This window comes from Pongo pygmaeus, chromosome 20 (genome assembly GCF_028885625.2).
Source record: "Pongo pygmaeus isolate AG05252 chromosome 20, NHGRI_mPonPyg2-v2.0_pri, whole genome shotgun sequence".
Classification (NCBI taxonomy): Eukaryota; Metazoa; Chordata; class Mammalia; order Primates; family Hominidae; genus Pongo; species Pongo pygmaeus.
In genome coordinates this window covers 39987091-40007724 of record NC_072393.2, presented here as the reverse complement: position 1 = coordinate 40007724, position 20634 = coordinate 39987091, and the positions used below count along the sequence as shown (strand labels likewise).

At 45.1% G+C, this 20634-nt stretch overlaps 3 protein-coding genes across 26 annotated transcripts in view; 2 read left to right on the top strand and 1 right to left on the bottom strand.

The window, feature by feature from the left end:
* Nucleotides 1–20634, top strand: part of SCGB2B2 (secretoglobin family 2B member 2) — a 197422-nt gene that overhangs the window by 26450 nt on the left and 150338 nt on the right. Inside the window, exon 4 of the mRNA XM_054462916.2 lies at nucleotides 18977–19052. Within this exon, the coding sequence (XP_054318891.2) occupies nucleotides 19044–19052 (9 nt within the window). The 5' untranslated portion in view covers nucleotides 18977–19043. The remainder of the gene's footprint in view (nucleotides 1–18976; nucleotides 19053–20634) is intronic.
* On the bottom strand, nucleotides 39–8832 carry LOC129019725 (zinc finger protein 181). Of its 24 annotated transcripts, none has more exons than XM_054462902.2 (6): nucleotides 8691–8828; nucleotides 7868–7944; nucleotides 6711–6842; nucleotides 3657–3777; nucleotides 3304–3399; nucleotides 39–2304 (listed from the first exon to the last, which is right to left on the bottom strand). In XM_054462902.2, the coding sequence occupies exons 2-6, from the start codon at nucleotides 7874–7876 to the stop codon at nucleotides 818–820; spliced, it is 1845 nt and encodes a 614-aa protein (XP_054318877.2). In that variant the 5' UTR covers nucleotides 7877–7944; nucleotides 8691–8828; the 3' UTR covers nucleotides 39–817. The 24 variants fall into 24 exon arrangements, with proteins under 24 accessions (XP_054318877.2, XP_054318872.2, XP_063513599.1 ...); XM_054462897.2 differs by having other exon boundaries at nucleotides 3304–3402; nucleotides 8691–8826; XM_063657529.1 differs by having other exon boundaries at nucleotides 3316–3402; nucleotides 8691–8811.
* Nucleotides 8790–10537, top strand: LOC129021055 (uncharacterized). Its single transcript, XM_063657388.1, has 3 exons — nucleotides 8790–9579; nucleotides 9752–9873; nucleotides 10361–10537. Exons 1-3 carry the CDS (start codon nucleotides 9012–9014, stop codon nucleotides 10535–10537), a joined length of 867 nt encoding a protein of 288 aa, XP_063513458.1. The 5' UTR covers nucleotides 8790–9011.

The following is a 20634-nucleotide window of genomic DNA, read 5'->3' as shown; positions in this document are numbered from 1 at the left end:
ATTTTTTTTTTTTACAAGAAATAGTCACAGTGAAAGAGTTTGTGATATACACAATTATTTTATTAGATGCCAAAACTTTTATTAACATCACTTTATTTCTTTTGCAGCTTTAATTTTCAATATTATAACACTTACTGGCTCCTCTGGGTGACTAAATATCTTCACATGCCCACTAGCTAAAAAGAATTTCTAAGTATAACTCAACTGAAACTGCAAGCTACTGCTCTGAGAAATGCATATTTTATTATAATGTTTATTTGCTCTCCTGTAGAATCCAGTTTACAAATAGCATGACTGCAAAGATTTACACATAACTCCTAAATCCTTCAGGTTGTTCTACCATTAATCTTCTGATGTGTAGCAAGATAAACACTCTTAGTGAACACGTTACTACATCTCTTAAATGAGATTTCTCTCCATTTTGAGTTCTCTGCTGTAGAATAAAGGATACACTTGGAACTGAAGACTTCCCTCAATTTCTAAATTTTCTACATCCATACAGCTTCTCTCCTGTAGGAGTTTGTAAAAGATTCCTATTGCCTATAGTCTTTCCCACATTTGCTACAGGTACAGGGTTTTATCCTAGTATGAGTATACTTATGTCAATTAAGGGATTAATACTGACAAAGGCTTTCCCACATTTATGGTCTTCATATGATTTCTCTACAGTATAAAGTCTAATAAACAAACTGGCCTGCATCTTTGCTAAAAAGTCTTCCTATATTCACCACATTCATAAGACTTTCCCCAGTATAAATTTTTCTAATGTTAAATAAGGGAGAATCTAGGAATGAAATTTACCATGATAAACACTGCTTCATATAGTTTCTCTTCTGTAAGATTTCTCACATGTATAGTGATTCATATGGTCTAAAGGCTTTTCCACACTTACCACACTATTGGGTTTCTCTCCATTATGTACTCTTTGATGGGCAGTAAGATTTGAGCCTTTGCTAAAAGCTTTCCCACACTCATTACATTTATATGGCTTTTCTCCAGTATGAATTCTCTGATGTACAGTAAGGTTTGAACTACAGCTGAAGGTCTTCCCACATTTAATACATTCATAAGGTTTCTCTCCAGTATGAATTCTGTGATGCTGAAGCAGGGATGACCTATGACTGAAGGCTTTCCCACATATACTGCATTCATAGGGTTTCAATCTAATGTGATTTCTCAAATGCATATTCAGTGATTCAAGCTGGTTGAAGGATTTCCTGCATTTCTGGCATTCAAAGGGTTTTTCTTCAGTATGAATACTCTGATGCTGAACAAGAAATGAGAGGCTACTAAAGACTTTCAGGCATTTGTTGCATTCATATTGTTTCTCCATAGTGTGAATTCTTTGATGTCGAGTAAGGTGTGAGCTACAGCAGAAAGCTTTCCCACATTCTCTACATTCATAAGGCTTCTCTCCAGTATGGATTTTCTGATGGTGAATGAGAGATGACCTATGAATGAAGGCCTTTCCACATATACGACACTCATAGAGTTTTTCTTGAGTATGAATTCTTAGATGTTCAATAAGATGGGACACACGACTAAAAGACTTTCCACAGTTCATACATTCATATGGTTTCTCTCCAGTGTGAGTGCTCTGATGGTTAGTAAGTGATGAGACATGGCTAAAGGCCTTCCCACATTCAATACATTTGTAAGGTTTCTCTCCACTATGGCTTATCAGATGTCGTGTAAGGGATGAGCCATGGCTAAACGTCTTCCCACATTCACGACATTCATAGGGCTTCTCTCCTGTATGAATTCTCCAATGGCGATTGAGGATTGACTGTTTGCCAAAGGCTTTCCCACATTCACTGCATGTGTAGATTTTCTCTCTATTACAAGTCTGGGGAAGGGCAAGAGATTTGCCCTGGCTGAAGGCTGCCCCACTTTTATTAGAATTCAAAAGTTTCTTTCCACCATTGACTTTCTCATTTTTTATAACTGACTTTTTTGGTAAGTTCTTCTTTAATATATCATATTTGTATGAATTCCCTTCAGCAGAAATTTTTTGTGGTTCAGAAAGAGTAGACTTTGAATGAAAGGTGCTTCTAAATATATTGTATTTGTAAACACTGTCTGCAATGGGGCTTTCTCTAGAGGTGAGAATTGCTGGTCTGAAATGATCTACCTGACTTCCATGCTTCCCTTCCAACTTCTCTGTATATTCCAAATTCTTCTTAGAATTTGAAAATTCATAACTTTGTTTTACAACTTTTTCTATTATTACTGTTTGGGGTGAATCTTCATCATAAATATCCTTCTTTGTTGATAATTCCTTGTTTTCCCATCTTGATTCCCAATCTGAAATACATCAAGAAAGCAAAGCACTGCTTTTTTTTTTTTTTTTTTTTAATTCTTGAAAAGAAACTTCTACAGTGGAATTAAGAGAATTGGATTAGAAATGAAGCCCCCAGAAAACACATAGTTCTGACAACTCAAATATTTCAATGATTTCTGAACAGTGCTCAAATGGAGCAGATAATACAAAGTTCACAGAAGTGGGAACACAGTGTGATAATGGAAATGGGAAAAATATATTTAATGGATGAAATAGTACGGAAAAAAAGGAAATTATCAGAAATAAAATGTGGAAGGCATTCTGGATTCCAAGCCATCATTTTGTGCCTATATTCATGTACGAAAGATTCCATTTTGTCTCATAGCCTTTTTCTCCGACATTCAATTAATCTCAATTTGCTGCCAGATTAACATGCTTAAAATACAGAATTGATATTACTAAACAGTTGCAGTAAAAACACAATAATCTAAATGCTCTTTATAGCTGACAAAGATTTAGGCTCTCTGAGGTTATGAAGAAACTGTTTGAATCATGTCATTTACTGGAAATTAGAAAATATTATTCCTAGAAACATATTTATATATGTTCGTTTTTTCCTCTAATATGTTCATATTTCATCTACAACGCTCAGCTTTAGAAAAGTGATTTCCCATCTAATTGACAGCTTTTCTTAGCCTAAAACTATCGGTATGTTTTTCTTCAAGTAGATTTAAGAAAGAATAATTTGCCTTACTGTCATGAATACAGTAACAATTGAATTATTATGAAGGCAAAAACCTCTAACCTTGATTAGATGACATGAGTGATACAGATAATAATTTGGGATAGAGGAACAATTGTTTTGAAAATCTAAGCTAAATATCCCACAATTTTTCATTTCTATCTGAGATCTTTGAAGACAGTATACCTAAAATGCCTCCACACTCATTATAAACTCACTATAAAGAGTTTGCGACCCTTTTTAAACAAAATCTTCCTTTGTTTCATTCACCATGACTCACCTGGAATCAAACCTTTTGACAGTTTTTTCTCCATCATCCAGGGCTCTTTTCCATCCTCCAATAACGTGATCACATGTGGCTTAGTTACGGAAAGACCTGCTTACAGGAAGAATATAGAATTGTTTAAGCCGTGGTCCTCTATTATGAGAGGCCATCACAAGAGGGACCACGGGAAGGGATGAAGGGTGTTCATTGAAATGGAAAGATAAACTTCAGGCAGGGCACAGCGGAGCTGCACATTTCCTTGGGAACATGCTACAGAAATTCAGCCATTTACTTAGGAGTGTCTCCAGCAATTCAGGGTGGCAAAAGAAAGGTGTCCCCTATTGGAGTGGAAGGGGTGATATCCTTACCTACAGAGACAAGGTTCTCATAATTCTGGACCATCACATCCTTGTATAAGTCCCTCTGAGCAGAATTGAGCCATCCCCACTCTTCATGAGAGAAGTCTATAGCCACATCACTAAATGTCACCTGAAATAGCAAATATATTTAGGCTCAGCCATTGCCCAGGCCTCTTCTGTCACTGAAGGGTAAAATTAGCCTGGTTGTGGGTGGAACAAGATTCAGGAGTTGTGGCAATGACTTGGAATGTGATCTCAGTTAAGTAATAATAGGACAGTTATGTAGTTTGAATTATTGTACAATAAGGGGGACAGTTATGTGCTTAGAATTATTATACAATAAGGGTGAGAAACAAATATGAGAGCTTTGCTTCAGTAGAGTTAATTTTGCTAAAAGTTACAGAAATAGATGAATTTTTAAAAATCAGCATTTGACATTTGACAGCACAGAGTCAAGTATTTAGTTATATCTTTTACAGCTTAAGTGCTAGGTAAGTAATTAAAAAATGAGGGTAAAGCAATTGTCTCTCAAATGGGATACTCAGGATGATCCACTAAGGCTCAAAAAAATGGGCAGCTGGGTGTGGTGGCTCACACCTGTAATCCCAACTACCCTGGGAGGCTGAGGCAGGAGAATGGCTTGAACCCAAGAGGCAGAGGTTGCACCACTGCACTCCAGCCTGGGTAACAGAACAAGACTGTCTCAAAAAAAAAAAAAAAACCTTTATATTAAAGACTGATAGAAATACACTGTTATGGTTTGATTGTGACCCCCAAAACGCATGTATTGAATTTAATCACCATTGTAACAGTTTTGAGAGGTGAGACCTTAGGAGATGATTAGGCCTTCAGGGCTCTGCCCTCATGAATGGATTAATGTCATCATCATTAGGAGTGACTTCCTTATTTAAAAAATGAGTTTGGGCCCCTTTTTGGTTCTCTCTCTTCTCTTCGCCTTTCCACCATAAAAGGACACAGCAAGAAGGCTCTTGCTGGATGCCTGCCCCTTGATCTTGGACTTCCCAGGCTCCAAAACCATGAGAAGTCAATTTATATTGTTCATAAATTACTCAGTCTGTGGTATTCTGTTATAGCAGCACCAATGGACTAAAATATACACATAACTGATTCATAAACAAAAAAGAAAAATATATTTATGGTGTATACTTAAACTTTGTACTGATAGACATTAAAATATGAGACCCCTGGGTGAAAAGACTGAAGGATGGTTTCATGCCATAGATCGGGGTCCCTAACCCCCTGATGGTTAGGGCTACCTAACCACTGGTACCAGTCTGTGGCCTGTTAGAAATCAGGCCACAGAGCAAGAGATGAGTGGGAGGCAAATGACTATTATCACCTGAGCCCCGCCTCCTGTCAGATCAGCTATGGCATTAGACTCTCATAGGAGCACAATCCCTACTGTGAAGTGCGCATGCAAGGGATCAAGGTTGCACGCCCCTTATGTGAATTGAACTAATGCCTGATCATCTGAGGTGGAACAGTTTCATTCCCAAACCACCACCTCCCGCTTCTGTGGAAAAACTGTCTTCCACAAAACCTATCCCTGGTGCCAAAAAGGTTGGGGACCACTGCCTTAGATAGTCCTTAAATAGGACCTGAAAGTAAAGGGAAAAAAATAAAGGGGTACATTTCAAAGAAAATACTCTTAAGGAAATGTTCACAGATGTGGCTTAGAAATTCCTTTCAATAGTACTCACTTCACAATATTACTTTTTAGTAAAACTTTGGAAGCTTAAATATTCAATAATAGTTTATTGGCTAGTCAAATTTAATATGTACAAAAAATACATCTATTTAATACAGCATTATTACTGTCTTTGATTTGGGAAACAGACTGCTTGCCTGTGGTAATTTTTTAGCTCTGAGAGTTAATTCAGCATTGTATTACACTATTTGGGTATTTTGCATGCATATTCACCAGTGATACTGGTCTTTGGTTTTAAAGGCAGAATTTACTTTTGCCAGGTGTTGGGAAAATAATTAAAATTCAAATATCCTGCCAATGGCAGAAAATCCTCTCCACAAATGTAGAAAAAGAAGAACACAGTTTTATTACTTAATAAGCATTAAATCAACTGTGATGCACTTCACAGGCAATCCACTAATGAGATTAAAAGGACAGGAAGAAATCTCATCCTTTTTATAGCCAACCAGATACAATCCAATACATACATTTTCCAAATAATCAAGTAAGACCTTACAGTTCAATTTGCTATACATAATTTATCCTAAATTCACCTGTTAATTGGAGTTGCCACTGTGTTAGTTAATTCCCTTTATCCCAAATCAAAAAAACATTTCTCATAGCTTTATGATGAACAGGTTATTACAAGTTAGAGCCAGGGATGCTTCCTTCTTCACCTTCAGTTGCCTGGGCAGCCTGGGGTGTTCACTCATCTCTGTCCCCAAAAGAACACAGGCTATCTGTCCTAGCACTTATTTTAATTTCTTATGCTTTCTTACTTTTCTACCAGTGCTGCAATCCTCAATGCAGTAGCCACTAGGCAATTTGGCTACATATATTTAAACTAATTAAAATGTAAAAATAAAATAAGTAAAATTTAAAATTCAGTTTCTCAGTTGCTTAAGCCACAGTTCAAGTACTCAATAGTCATATGGGGCTGGTGGCTACTGTACTGACCAGTACACATGCAGAGCACTTCCACCACTGCAGAAAGTTCTCTGAGACAATACTGCACTAGATCATGAAGTCCTGTGTGTCAGTGTACACCGATATCCATGTACAACTTTTCCTAACAGATACTTCCTAAGTGTTTAGAAGATGAACCAATCAATGGTTTTGGCATTAGTTCACTTTAGCTGCTACTTTTTCCTTGCTCTGCCGCCAGGCTGGAGTACAGTGACATAATCATAGCTCACTGCAGCCTCACACCACAGGGTTCAAGAAATTTTCTCAACTCATCACCCTCCCGAATAGCTGGAAAAACAGGCATGTGCCACCACACCAGTTTTTCAATTCTAATTATCTAATTTCTCCAAGAAAACAGACTTCACCCAACATGTAAATCTGCTACTCACATCCTCTCCTGTGCAAGCTTCACCTTCCATGCCATGATTCTGCCCCACCAGTTCTTCATTACTCATCTTATTCACTCCACAATTACTTACTAAGCATCTATTTGGTGCCAGGTAACACTCTGGGTACTGAAGCTATAACAGACAACAAAAAAGAAAAAACATTCCTCCCACCAGGAACAGACAATGAGCACGTGCATATACTGAACATACAGTACATCAGCTAGTGAGTGTCACACGCCGTGGAAAACAAAGCAGTGATGGAGGAGTGGAAGCACTAGGCGAGGGAAGGTGACTGCAATTGCAAATAGGCATTCAGGGAAGCTTTTCTGAGAAAGTAACCACGGAACAAACACATGAAGAAGATAAGGATGCAAGCTTGTGTGTATGTGGGGGAAGAATATTCCACGTGGATGGCACAGCAACTGGTGACAGTGGCTAGAGCTCACAGGAATGAGGAGGCAGAGAACGAAGGTGGGATCAGGGAGGTAATGGCCTAATTGTACAAACAGGTCATTGCAGAAGTGACTCAGTTAGAGCTACTGAAAAATTTTAGGTTGAGGAATGACAGGAATTTGTATAACAATAGGATCACGGTGACAGCTGTACTGAGAACAGACTCATGAGGGTTAAGGGCAAATGCAGGGAATCCAGCTAGGAGGCTACCGCAATAATCCAGGTGGCTTTATTGCTATCACTACCGGGGTGGTAGTGGTGGTGGTAGTGCTGGGGTAACTAATGGTCAGATTCTGTATATGGTGTATAGCTTAGCTCCAACTAGAGGATCTGAATATAGTTATAAGTCAAAGGGAAGAATCAAGGATGACTGCAAACATCTCTTCATTTGAGACCGCATGGTACAGTTTTGACAACCATAAACCGAATAACCTTACATTCCAAAGCTGCATTGTGAATTACAGTTTTAAAATGTTGGCAAGACTAGAAAGTCTTCTAGCAGAAAACTGTAGAAAAGAGGAACACTGGGTGAGGAGGACAATACCTTGGAGCTCTCCTGTGGGCTCCATCCTTCCTATACTGAAAGGAACCATAGATCTAGTCCCTTAAATGGACTTGGTTAGGTGGGAACAGGCAGGAGAAGCAAAGCAAACACACAGTCCTGATAAAGTGTTTCAGGAAGATTTGCGGACACACCGACTTACCTGAGGCATTACTCTGCAATTTCCAGTGGCCAACAGAGTCCTCTTTCTAGGCTCTTATCTTGGAGATGGGCCGTGTCCTGAGGGCACAGAAGGTCAGGGAAAAGCAGTCATGAAAAATCAGGCTTACCTTGCGGCACCTGTGACACACCATAATGTAAAGGCACATTGGTAGTCACTCTCCGGGGTGCCAGTCTCTCCCTGGGAACTAACAGGGTGTTTCTCCCCAAGGGCTAACCATTTACCAGGTGCCATCTGACAGGAAAATCAATTACTCTGTAAATAAAAGCCTCATAAAACAACGGTAAAAACTTTATCAGCTCGTTCAATTCTTCATCACTATGCACGGTGGGCATTCACATTTTTCCAGATCTCTTTTTTAAAGGATGACAAAACTGAAATTTCAAGATACTGAACCCATTTGTTCAAGGTTACACAACTGCAAAGCGCCGGCTTCATGAGGACATAACCCAAAGACAACTGCGGTTGGCGTCTACTCACGAGCCCACTTCGCTCTCACAACAGCGCCAAGAGGTTGGCGCCGTCATCACCCCGTGTTTACATAGGAGGACACGAAGGCCAGGAAAAGCCAAGGCACCGGCGGGGGTCACACCGCGGGGCAGACCCAGGGCCTGAGCCCCGCCGCCGCCCCCGCGACTCACACTGGCCGGAGTCCTCAGCAGGGCCTCACAGTCCCTGCAGGCGCCCCGAGCCCGCACCTCTGCGGACCTGACGCCCCGCGTCGCTGGTGAGCGGGCAACGGCCGCCGACCTCCGGCAACGACACTGCCCAGAATCGTCCCTGAGCCGGGGAGTCGCCCTCAGACCTGAGGCTACCGCGGGACGGACCCAGTGCACCGCCCACGGCCGATCGACATTCCCCAGAATCATCCGCGGAGGGGACAAAAGTTCCCGGCGCAACGAACCGCCAGTACCGGAAGACCACACTTCCCAGGAGTCTCTGCGGCCGCGCGGACCTGGAGCGCCGCGGGCAAACCGATCTCGGTTTCCTAAGAAACTAAACCGCCTGGGCCTGTCTCCCAGAGCCGGCCAGTTAGGACCATGCGCGAAGTGTCCTGGGGCATACAGTCATCCTGTGGTGAAAGATACACCCCGGAACCAAGGGCCACTATCTACTTTTAAGGACAATGGCGCCGGGACCAAAAAACTACACTTCCCAGAAAACCGTGCAGCCGTGGCAAACTCTTCTGGGTCTAGCGTGCGCTCACACTAATGTTTCTCTCCGGGGACGTGGGCCGACCTTACTGGTACCACGCGAGCTCTCGCCTTTGCTAGCAAAAGAGTTCCTCTCTTCCCAAACCTTGCTGCTACGCTGCCCACCTTATATGGTCTTTGAGGTTTTTTTGGAATTCACTTTCTGGAGACTACAGCTCACAGAACGCCCTGGGCTGGACTGTGCCAGCTGTAGTTCGCGAACCAAGGACATTTCCTGGAAATGCATGCGGCCACGTATCTGTGACACAAATGGCAGTTCTCATGTGCGTTACGCCCCCTGGAAGGACTTGGAAATACGGAACTTGAGTGAGCACTGGGAGAACAGAGACCCTCATCCTGGGAGGAGTCACTCCTTCCGCAGTCATCAGAGCCTGACAACCCCTTCTCACCAGAGGCGCTTCTTAGACCCTGACCTTGCCTGGCTCACCCAAAGGGGCAATGGCCTTCTTTGTATGCAAGCCAGAGCAGTCTACTGTTGGTGTATATTTGAATTTTTAACTTTATTTTTAATATTTAAATTAAATTTTAATTTAATGATGTCTCTGCCTCTGAGAGAAACAGGGAGAGATGGGGGAGGCCTGGAGTGGGGGCCATGCGGGGCAGGGACAGGGGACCCTTCCTCACTTTGCACAATCTGGGAACTCTCCTCAAGGGGAACAGCCAGCTGCAGTGGAAAAGCACTGGCCTACTGGGCTTCGACCTGGGGAGGAAGGCTGGGAGACTGCAGCTGAAAGATGTGGGCTCCAGGAGGGCCGCAGGGGGCCCAACAGCAGGGTCAGGGAGCAGAGGTCCGCCCTCCTCCCATCTTCCTTCCTTCTCTGGCCCCCAGAGCACTGTCCTCCTCCCACGCCCACAGCTACAGGTGGAGCCGGCTTGTGGGGGTCCTCCTAGGGCGAAGAGGGCCAGGAGGCTTCCTGAGGACCTGAGGCTCCTCTGGGCCTCCCAGGGCTGGGCCTGTGGTCTGATCTGCTTTGCTCTGGGAGGGACATGCTCAGTGGTGGGGTTTGTGTAGCTGTCACTCATTCACCTGTCTGTGCTCACCCACTCACCTGTCACTCCCATTGGCCCCCACCCAATACACATGTGGGTCCTCAACTGCCATGAGGGGTAGTTCCTGCATGTGTCACATACACCCATCCCACCCACCACACTGCAGGTTACAGGATTGCCCCACAAGCGCCACCATGCCTGCATGAGGTCACCTGGCACACAAGTATCCTCACCTGCATGACGTGACCAGATCATGCACTTTCTATGCCAGGACCAGGGCCAGGGCAAGCTTGCACCTTCAGGTTTGAGGACACTGGGGGTGGTGGTGGCTGAAGGCCAGGGAAGTCACCAGGCTAGAGACATCATCTACCTGCAGGAGAGAGTTGATATTAGACATTTCCCGTGCACCACTTTGAGCTATCTCAGCATCACCTGGGACAATGGCTAGCACTGGGACCAGCAATTCCGTGAAAGTTTAGACCATCTCTAGGCTTAGGAAGGGCCTCCCTTGCCATCACTGTGATCCAGGCTGCACGCCTTGTGACCAAGGGCTCTGGGCAGCAGATGCAGCCAGCCAGAGTGTGGGGGTGAGGGGCCTGGGCACAGGAGGGACACGAGGCCTTCCCTGCACCCCCATGGCCACCATTTCAGAGGGAGGACAGCAATTATTTGGGTTTGTCCTGTGAGTGGTGGCAGAGGGCAGGGCCCAGGGTACGTCCAGGGCCAGACAGGCATCCCGTGCTACAGCCTGGGGGCCACGAAGGCACATGATGGGGCCGGTGTGAGGGCGTCCCCTGTGCCAAACACCTGGGCAGGAGGTGCCCTGGGGTCGGTGGGTGGGTCAGAGAGTTTGCAGGATTTCTGGTTTCTGTTGGAGTTGTGTGTCCTGGAGGATAGAGGGAAAAGAGAAAGGGTGGAGAGAAGGGGGAGATGGCCCCTGCTGCTTCCTGGCCTCTAAGTGGGGGTGATGGGTGGTAGGTGAGTGGCAGAGGGGTCAGCGGGAGCTTCAAGGCTGAGTCAGGGAAGCGGAGGCAGCAGGGATGCAGGCCTTGCCTGAGGCTTACTCGGGGCTGGGGCTTCTTAGGTGCCAGAGCCCTAGAGCTCCCGGACAGGGAGTCTGCAGGAACAGTGACACAGCACATGACACAGCACAACTCAACACAGCACAGCCTGGCACAGCAGAGCAGAGTGCTGTGCACTGGACTGCAGCAGAGCACGGAGAGGGGTCTGTAGGGTCCCAGGAGTCATGGAGCAAACTGACCTGAGCCACGTCCCTCAGCCAAGGCACAGGCACCTGGCCTTGAGCCACCTACTTCCTTGTGACAGCCAGATGCCCTGGTGTCCCTGGGGCTGAGACAGGGCTGGGGCTGCTGTCCAAGGTGAGATCTGACTAATCCCCTGCCTCTAACCCTCAGTTGTTTTGGGAACTTGAGTATCTTCTAAGGGACCCAGTGGTGCTGATGGGATTTCTGGGCACCTCAACCAGGCCCCCAGCCCATCTGGCCACAATGGCTCCTACTCAAATCTGACCTTTGGGCTTGCGTGGCCTCTGCTTACTGAGCCCTGTGGTTCTCTGCCAGGCACCGTTGGCCCTGGGCCAGGCTGACACCTGGAGAATGGCCTGTCCTCAAAGCCTGCACTCCTCCCAGCTCACCCGCTTTGCTTTTCTCCCACACTGGGAGGTGGGAGCCGGGTTGACACTGGAGGAGGAGCTCCCTCAACTCTGGCTTCACCTTAGAGTTCTGGGCAGGGTTTTGGGAGATGAGATTTCCTGGAGAGGGGCTGGAGCTCAAGAGCCTGCTGAGCGGGGAGTGGTCCCATAGCAGAGAGACCCATGGTGGAGGGGTGGGGTGGGTGAGGAGGACAACCTGGCTGTGGAGGAGCTGGGGCAGGCAGGTTACACGGGTGCAGCTCACACTCCCTCCTTCTCCCTTTCCTTCTTTTCTGGATTCCTTTCATCCAGATTCAAAAGGATAGCTTTTGATATTTCACCATTAAATAGGAAGTTTAATTTAGGAGTTTTTGGTAGATGCTCTTTGTTAGATTAAGGATATATTATTCTATTTCTATTTTCTTTTCTTTCTTTCTTTCTTTTTTTTTTTTTTTTTTTTTTTTTTGAGACAGTCTCTCTGTGTCTCCTAGGCTGGAGTACAGTGGCACGATCTCAGCTCACTGCAACCTGTGCCTCTTGGGTTCAAGTGATTCTCCTGTCTTAGCCTGTGGAGTAGCTGGGACTACCATCGCACACCACCACACCCAGCTATTTTTTGTATTTTCAGTAGAGATGGGATTTCACCATGTTGGCCAGGCTGATCTCCAACTCCTGACCTCCAGCGATCCACCCACCTTGGCCTCCAAAAGTGCTGTGATTACAGGCATGAGCCACCGCACCTGACCTGAGAACATTTTTTAAACAAGGAAAGATGACAAATATTATAATAAATCTTATTTACTTTTAATGAAATGTGAATTTGTTTTCTTAGTTCTGTTAATGTTTTGAAGTATATCAAATGATTTTTTAATATGAAACCTGGCTTGCTTTTCTGGTATAGATCTGCCTTAATCAGCATGTAGTATTATTTTATATATAATCTCATTGACTTTGCCAATATCTTGTGTGGAAAATTTTGTCTATGTCCCCGAGTGGTTGGATTTCGCTGTCAGGATTATAGCAGCCTCATTAAATGAACTGAGGAATATAGTGCTGATTTCCATTTATTCTACGAGATCTAGCCTACCCTTTCCCCAACCTGCTCCATACACCAGAACATGGCCTTTTCTGGATTGCATCATTGGGCTGCGTTGCCCTTTGTTTTTTTGGGTGTTGACACATTGGAGATATGGCAGGACATGGGAAGGAAGAAGAGAGTGAGATGAAGTGATTTGCCCCCAGATGACTTCCCTTAGGGCTGCAGGTTGGCAGTGGCTGTGTCCCTCTACTGATGGCCAAAGGTCCCATGAGCTTGACCTCTCCTGCAGTTGCAGGTCTCACTGCATCCTTGGAACAGCTCCTTTTCTTTGTCTCCCTTTGGGTATTTTGCTTTTTCTAGCCTTGGATTTTTTTTTTTTCTCCTCTGTCGCCCAGGCTTGAGTGCAGTGGCATGATCTTGATTCACTGCAATCTCCACCTCCCGGGTTCAAGCAATTCTCCTATCTCAGCCTCCTGAGTAGCTGGGACTATAGGCGCCCACCAACAAGCCCAGCTAATTTTTGTATTTTTAGGACAGGGTTTCACCATATCTAACTAATATGGTCTCGAACTCCTGATCTCAGGTGATCTGCCCTCCTCGGCCTCCCAAAGTGCTGGGATTACAGATGTGAGCCACCGCGCCTGGCCAGGTGTTTTCTTATTGACTTCCCTTGACTTTGGTCACACCAGAGCCAAAAGCCATACATTAAACTCTCCTCAGGTGTCCAGTGTGAGTTTGCCATTTCGTTCCTGCAGGAACACTGACCGATACAGACAAGGTACCATCATTATTTATTCTTTGGAAGAATTTGCATAAGATTGGAGTAGTTTCCTCCTTAAGTGTTTGCTAGAACTTTCCAGAAAAAGTCATCTGCCTGGGATTTTCTTTGCAAAAGCTTTTAAAATTTTTATTTGGTTTCATAGACAATGAGAGGACTGCATGGCCACCAGCAACAGTTGCAGGTTGTTATGGGCAATAAAACTCACAGACACAATAGGTGTTCACTTGACTCTAAATTAACATAGATTTATGAAAGGACAAAGAAAAACCATGTTCAGTATTTTCAGTGTTATTGGTGGGGTGAGAGATGTCCAGCAGCAGCAGTCTAACATCTCACACCACCATTCAGTAGCATAGCTATATGGGAATTGAAGTTAATATGCATGAGGTTCACCTTGAAATGTTCATGTATCACTGTCTGACCCAGAACATCTTACAAATTGGAGGACACCTCTATGTCCATGTTAGTTCAGGAAAACCTTGCTTTCCTGACAGTCTTTTACATGATCCTAATCACGTCGTCATTCAGTGTCCGTACACCACTCACTGCCCTCCCAGTTCAGGTGCAGTTCCCAAGCAAAGCTTTCTTAATAAACAATGCCTGAAATGCAGCATTTCTCATTGATCTAAGCCCATTCTAAGGAAACAGTGCTGGAAGAAAATAAAAGCAACATCATCTTCCTAGGATTGAATATAGGAGAGAGCCTAGGCCTCCTGTTCACAGTTCACCCATTAGGACTATTCAGGGTTTCTCTATCTTCTCGTGTCAGTATTTGAATGTTTTTCTTGGAATTTAAAAATCTCACCTAATTTTAAAAGTAAACATAAAGTTTCCATAGTATCCTATTTAAAATGTTTTATTACTTTATTTTTAACAGATAAACTCTCACTATATTGCCCAGGCTGGAGTGCAGGAGCTATTCACAGGTGTGATGATAACTCACTGCAGCCTCAAGTTCCTGGGCTCAAGCAATGCTCCCATGTCAGCCTCCTGAATATACTCTTATTTTAATGGCTGAAAGATCTTTAAGGTGCTATCCTTTTAATTTATTCATTATTTGTGTCTTTTCCATTTTTCTTTTTAATGTCTCCCTCCCCGTAAGTTTTTCAGTTGGTAGTAGATTAAGTTAATGTTCCACAACATTTACTTTGTGCTGCTAAGTTGCCACAGTCTTCTACGTGATCCTAGTCATGTCGTCATTCAGTGTCCATACTCCACTCACTGCCCTCTTAGTTCAGGTGCAGTCCCCCAAGTCCCCTCACTCCATTGAGGTCCCTAGATTTGGACAACGGGATGTTAGCAGACAATAGGCAGTTAATTGCTTCAATAGGACCATGGAGTTAGTCTTTCCTTCCCACATTCCTGTGGTCACTATGAGACGACCTTTCCCCTAGAAATGCTGGTTCTTAGGTGTTAGCCCCTGAACAAATAGATGTGGGTCAGATTTGAGCCCAACCTACAGGAGAGGCCAAGTCCTACCAGGCCCACAGCTTGAGTGTTCACCATCTAGCCAAGCACAGCTTATATCAGCTGAAACACCAGCTATTGTAACTAAGCGAGTAGAGAAACGCCACACTCTGAGACTAATTCAGGAGTCCTTTTATTGCTGGTGACCAAAAGACGGCTAGTGCTCAAAATTCTTTTGGCCCCAATGAAGGGGCTAGATTTTCTTTTATAGTTTGGTTTGGAAAGGGGAGGGGGAGCCTAGCTGAAGCAATTTTTCAGAAGCAAAACAGGCAAAAAAGTTAAAAGGATAAATGGTTACAGGAAAAAAACAGTTCCAGATGCAAGGGCTTTAAATCTATCGCAAGGTGATAGATGCGGGGGCTTTGGGTACCATCAACCGGACACAGACGTGAGGGCTTTGGGTGCTATCAACCGGGTGAATTCCTGGGAACTGCAGATATAGCTTGCCACAGTATGTTATCAGTAATTGCATTCTTGGATGTGCTGGGAGTCAGCTTACACAAGTTAAGTCCTTGAAGAAAGAGGGGTGGGTAAGGGGCTGCAAGTGAAGGAGCCAAAATGGAGTCTGTCCAGCTCTCTCAGCTAAGGGAGAGTCAATTTTAGGTTAAAACAAGGTGGGATATCACATTTCCCACTTGTGTTTTTGGGAAATCAAATCATTGATTCCTCAGTTATAACAAGGGGGTTATATTGGACTTTAAGATACATAAGCTTGACAGAAGCTATGAGTTGCTTTACAAAGTTAAGAAACCAATTTAATGTACAAGGCTCAAAGACTAAGCCTAACAATAGGAGGAGGAGGAGGGGTCCAGCTAACCCAGTGATTAGAGTAGTTAGCCATGGATTCCAGTTAAACATGCTTTGGTACCAGGGGGTGTTATTTTCCCGCTCCTGCTGGCATCTATCTAGATTCTCTCAAACTTTTTGGAGAGTGTCTTTTATGACCCCAGACTGATTGGCATAGAAGCAACAACTCTCTCCCAGAGCTGCGCATAACCCTCATTGGGAGACAAATAGCAGATCTAACCCTCAGCGGTTTTGAAGAGCTACTTTAGCTAGAGACTTTACTTAGGTGTGGAGTATATCTATGGCTGATTGGAAATTGCTTAAATCGGCATCTACTTGTTGAGATACGGACATTAGTCCAGTTTCTCCATGAATAAGGGCAACCATGCTGATGGCTGCCAACCCAGCTATGCTTATGCCGGCCAGGGGGTGTACAAGGAGTGGGGCGGCTCGGCAAAACCTGGCATGCAATTCTTGGGGGGGGTGATGAGAAGTTGTCCTTCTGGCCCACTGTATACGTAGACCTGGGGGAGCACATGAACCAACACACACAGGAGAGGTCCTGGCTCAGTCCCATTGATGCAGCCTGTGAGACCTAAAGTGCAGGCTAACCAGGTATTGTTAGGTGCCTGGTAGGAGACTGAGGTGCTTATGAAAGTAAGTAGAGACTGATTACAGGTAGCCTGAAAGGGAGAAGTGGATAAATTATATCCGGTGCTAATTAGACAAGAAGTGTTCCCGGACACATCTCCTAGTGTGAGGGCACAGGGGCATGTATGACAAGAAAGAGAGTCAATTTTAAGCACGGCTTCTACTCCTAATCCAACATAATAAGGGGGTTTGGCCTTTAGGCACAACCAACAATCTTGGGCTAGTTTAGGCTGGGTGAGATTAAGGAGATGATGTACCTTGCCCAGAATGGACATCAGGCTGGGTTGGAGGTGTTGTCATTGCAGCTGAGGTTTAGGAACCAGGAATGGTGGTGGAACAGTTAAATCAACCCTGTCTGGGTGTTTTTGGAACATAGGGTCACCTAAATCAGTTAAAGGCCCTTTTGGCTTAGGAGGGCTCCATGAGACCAGGATATTTTTTTTGGATGGTGAACATAGTTCCAACATCAAATCCCAGGATATAAAGCCTTAATCCCCATGACATGCCATAATACCATTGAGCTAAATTAGGGTTATGAACAGTTATAGTAAGGGGATTACAGTTTCTCTTAGTACACAGTTTAGGTCAGGAAGCACAAGCTATGGAAAGGGTTGAAGATCGGGTTGATCCCCCAGAGTAGGTGGCCAAAGTTACACATGCCCAGTCAGGGCAGAAAAACTGGTAAGAATTTCGACAACTAGAGTCAGAGTGATTTCCAGGACAGAGGTAAAAGTCAACATTCTCAAATCCTTTTTCTGCACCTTTGGAGCTTCTACATCCAGTCTGGCTTCCGGAGTGTCCAAACCCTGCAGCAAGGTCAATGTTCCTTGCTCCTATGATTGGCAGATTGTTTTGCTCTTCGAGAGTGTGGGCAGGCTCTGGGAACAGAGCACATAAATCGACTACAAAAAAGACTTCCTCGGAGGTTCCTGCCTTCCAGGTGGTGTTTGCAAACACACGTCCTGTCATGAAAGAAGTAAGGAGAAAAGAGTAGGAAGGAGCAGAGGGCATGACAGGTGGAAACAAAAGAGGTAAAGAATCTGATGGCTTCACTCGACTTAGGTGCAGTTTTAAGGGGCCTGTCTCAGGCTTGGGGACCCATGTTTCTTACTGGGATTTGTTGGTCTTCTTGATGCGAGAGTGATGAATCCAAGCAGGAATGCCATCTACTTTCAGAGCTGTTGGTATGGTGAGGATGACAGTATGAGGTCCTTTCCAGGCAGGAGTGAGTCCTTCCTTCTGGAACTTTTTAACATACACCAGGTCACCCAGCTGGAAGAGTGGTAGAGCCCCATCTGGTCAGGAACTTGATTGGGATGTGCTCCTCCGACAAGCAGCTGGGTGATGTCTTGTACCTATTGGAGAGGCTGCAGGTACTGTAACAAATTAGCTTCTCTTCGGATACGTTCCCTCTCTTCAGAGGTGAAAAGAGTTAAAAGGAGCTGTTAATAGTCATCCCAGGTGGGCCGGTGGGTCCGGAGCATGGACTCCATCAATGAGGTCAAGACCTGGGGTTTTTCAGAGAAGCGGGGGATTATGAGCCTTCCAGTTGTACAGGTCAGAAGTAGAGAAAGGAACATAAACTAAGAATGGAGCTGAGCGCTCATCACCCGGAGGGATTTGTGCCTCTCTCAGCGGGAGGAGGGGGGCTACCTCCTCCTGCTGTGGCTGCAATCAGTAGGCAATAGGAGGAGAGCCCACAGAGGATGTAGTTGAGGAGACTAGGGAAGATTCTGAGGAAGCAGGAAGGTTATAGTGCGGCGGAAATGCGTGAGAAAAACTTTCCTCTTCTTCAGAAGGAGGCAGTACAGGAGGAGCCGAGGGGGCCAAGGGTTGGGATGACAGTGAGGCCTGGCTCAAAAGGACCTTGGAGGTAAGATTATTAATGGCACATGAGTGGAGCCAAGTGAGAGGGCTCTGGACCAAGCTCAGCCATTGATCAATATAGGGAAACTGATCCGGGTGACTGGGAGTTCCAGCAATGACCCACCACACAGCCTGAACAGCTGTGAGATTCAGTGACCCTTCTGGGGGCCACCCGGTTCCAAACTGTGGCCATTCTACTTCACAGAATGTCTGGAGTTTGCCTTTTTTAAGGCAGACCCCATAATCCTCTGAGATGCCCAGGGAGAAATTTTGTAACATACATTAGAGAGGGATCCAATCTTTACGAGGCCAGGAAGAAGAGTTCCATTCTGGAGGCAATTTAACAAGGTTTGAGCAGAACTATTAAACCCAGCATGGACAGAGAAATTCACGACCTGGGGGGCTGTAATATCAGGAGAACAGAAGTATTATAACCAGAAGAAGTAGGAAATCAACTATAGCCAACACTTCTTGCCACATAAGGTCTGTCTCTTTAATCTTTCAGATCTAGGGGGAAGACAAGAGGAGGGTCTGAGGCCAGTGGAACCTATGTGATCCTCCTCTCCTCTTTGACTTATAGCTCAAATATTTTTGGTGTCTCCACAACTCGAAGGCAAAAAGTTCAAACTTGGCCTTTTCTTTTAAGGGTTTTAGGAGGGAGAGCAGAGCCAAGTCTTGGAGGCGCTGGACTTGCTGTGACACAGGAAAACAAGATGTGTGAGGTAAGGGATGGGGATGAGGAGGAAAGGGGCCACTGGGATCTTTCCTAAGGTAGGAGAGTAGCCACGGAGGGATAGAATAAGAGTCCAGATGGAGTAAAGCAGCACGGGCATAGGTTTCTCTGCACAGTGCCTTATCCAAGGGCATGGGAAAAGTTATGGGATGACAGAAAAGGTGAGCAAGGAGGTCTGCAGGGTGACTATTTTGAATCCACCACTGGTCTAAGGAGGAGGTGTTCCAGTCATTGGGGCATGGGGTAAGGCAATCCAAATGCCAGCAACCTTTATGGTGCCAGAAATCCCAAACAGGGAATGTTTCCCACATCCCTCCCCATAACAACACCTGATTTGTTTCTGACAGAAAAGGCAGGACTGGGTTGGGCAGCCAAAACGACTGATGAGAGATTTTTCCTCCCAGGATAGAAAATCTGTACTGAGGGACTTTGAAGAAGTCCTTGTCCAATAGCCATGGGCAGTATCGGTGACCTGACATAGGAAATTTAGACAGACCAAACAGAAAAATAGACACTGGGGTATATAAACAAGTATGGCAATTTTTATAGACAGACAAGTGGAGGGGGTCCCATGATGGGATCAGTCAGATGCCCACCTGGCCACTCCCCTGGAGAGGACTTAGGCTCCTCTTGGCATTGGCAGGCCAGTGTAAACCCCCAGCTCAGATCCAGCTATGCCTGATGCTGCCCTAAGCCTTATGAGGTCACCATGGAACCGCAGGTGAGGGCCCACTCAAACTCCATAGCTTTCGCCATGGAGCTACAAACTGGAAATTCAAGTGCAAGCCCTTGAACTCCACATTCACTCACTCACTCACACAGAGTTTATTACAATTCTTATTCCCATTCTAAAACAGAGATCTCCTAGAGACCTGAACAAGAGAAGGAGAAGAGATAAAAGAGAGAGAGAGAGAAAGAGAAGGGAGGGAGAGAGAGAGAGAGGGAGAGAGAGAGAGAGAGACAGACAGACAGATTAGTCTTAACAGAGAAGCCTAACAGAAACCAGGACTCTGTCCTCCAGCATCCTGGAATGTGGACAGAGTCTGAGGGAGGGCCTCGTCAGGGCCGTTTCCCTCCCAGAGAAAAAGAGTCAGATCTGACTTACCTTCTTGGGACCAGAGACTGAAGACTCAGGAGTTGAATTTGGTGGGCACACACTGGCAGTCAATCCATTCCCCTCCAGAAGACAGTGGCCTACAGGGCCCTGGAATGTCTTCAGGTGGCACCTCCCCTATAAGCCTGCCGTCTGTTGGGGGGAGCCTGGAATGAGTCCGGCACTCACCTGGTGGTGAAATCTCACTGGGGCCTCCAAATGTTGTAACCAAGCGAGTTGTAGAGAAACGCCACACTCTGAGAATTATTCAGGAGTCCTTTTATTGCCAGCGACAAAGAGACGGCTGGTGCTCAAAATTCTCTTGGCCCCAATGAAGGGGCTAGATTTTCTTTTATGCTGTGGTTTAGAAAGGGGAGGGGGAGCCTAGCTGAAGCAATTTTACAGAAGCAAAACAGGCAAAAAAGTTAAAAGGATAAATGGTTACACGAAAAAAAACAGTTCCAGGTGCAGGGGATTT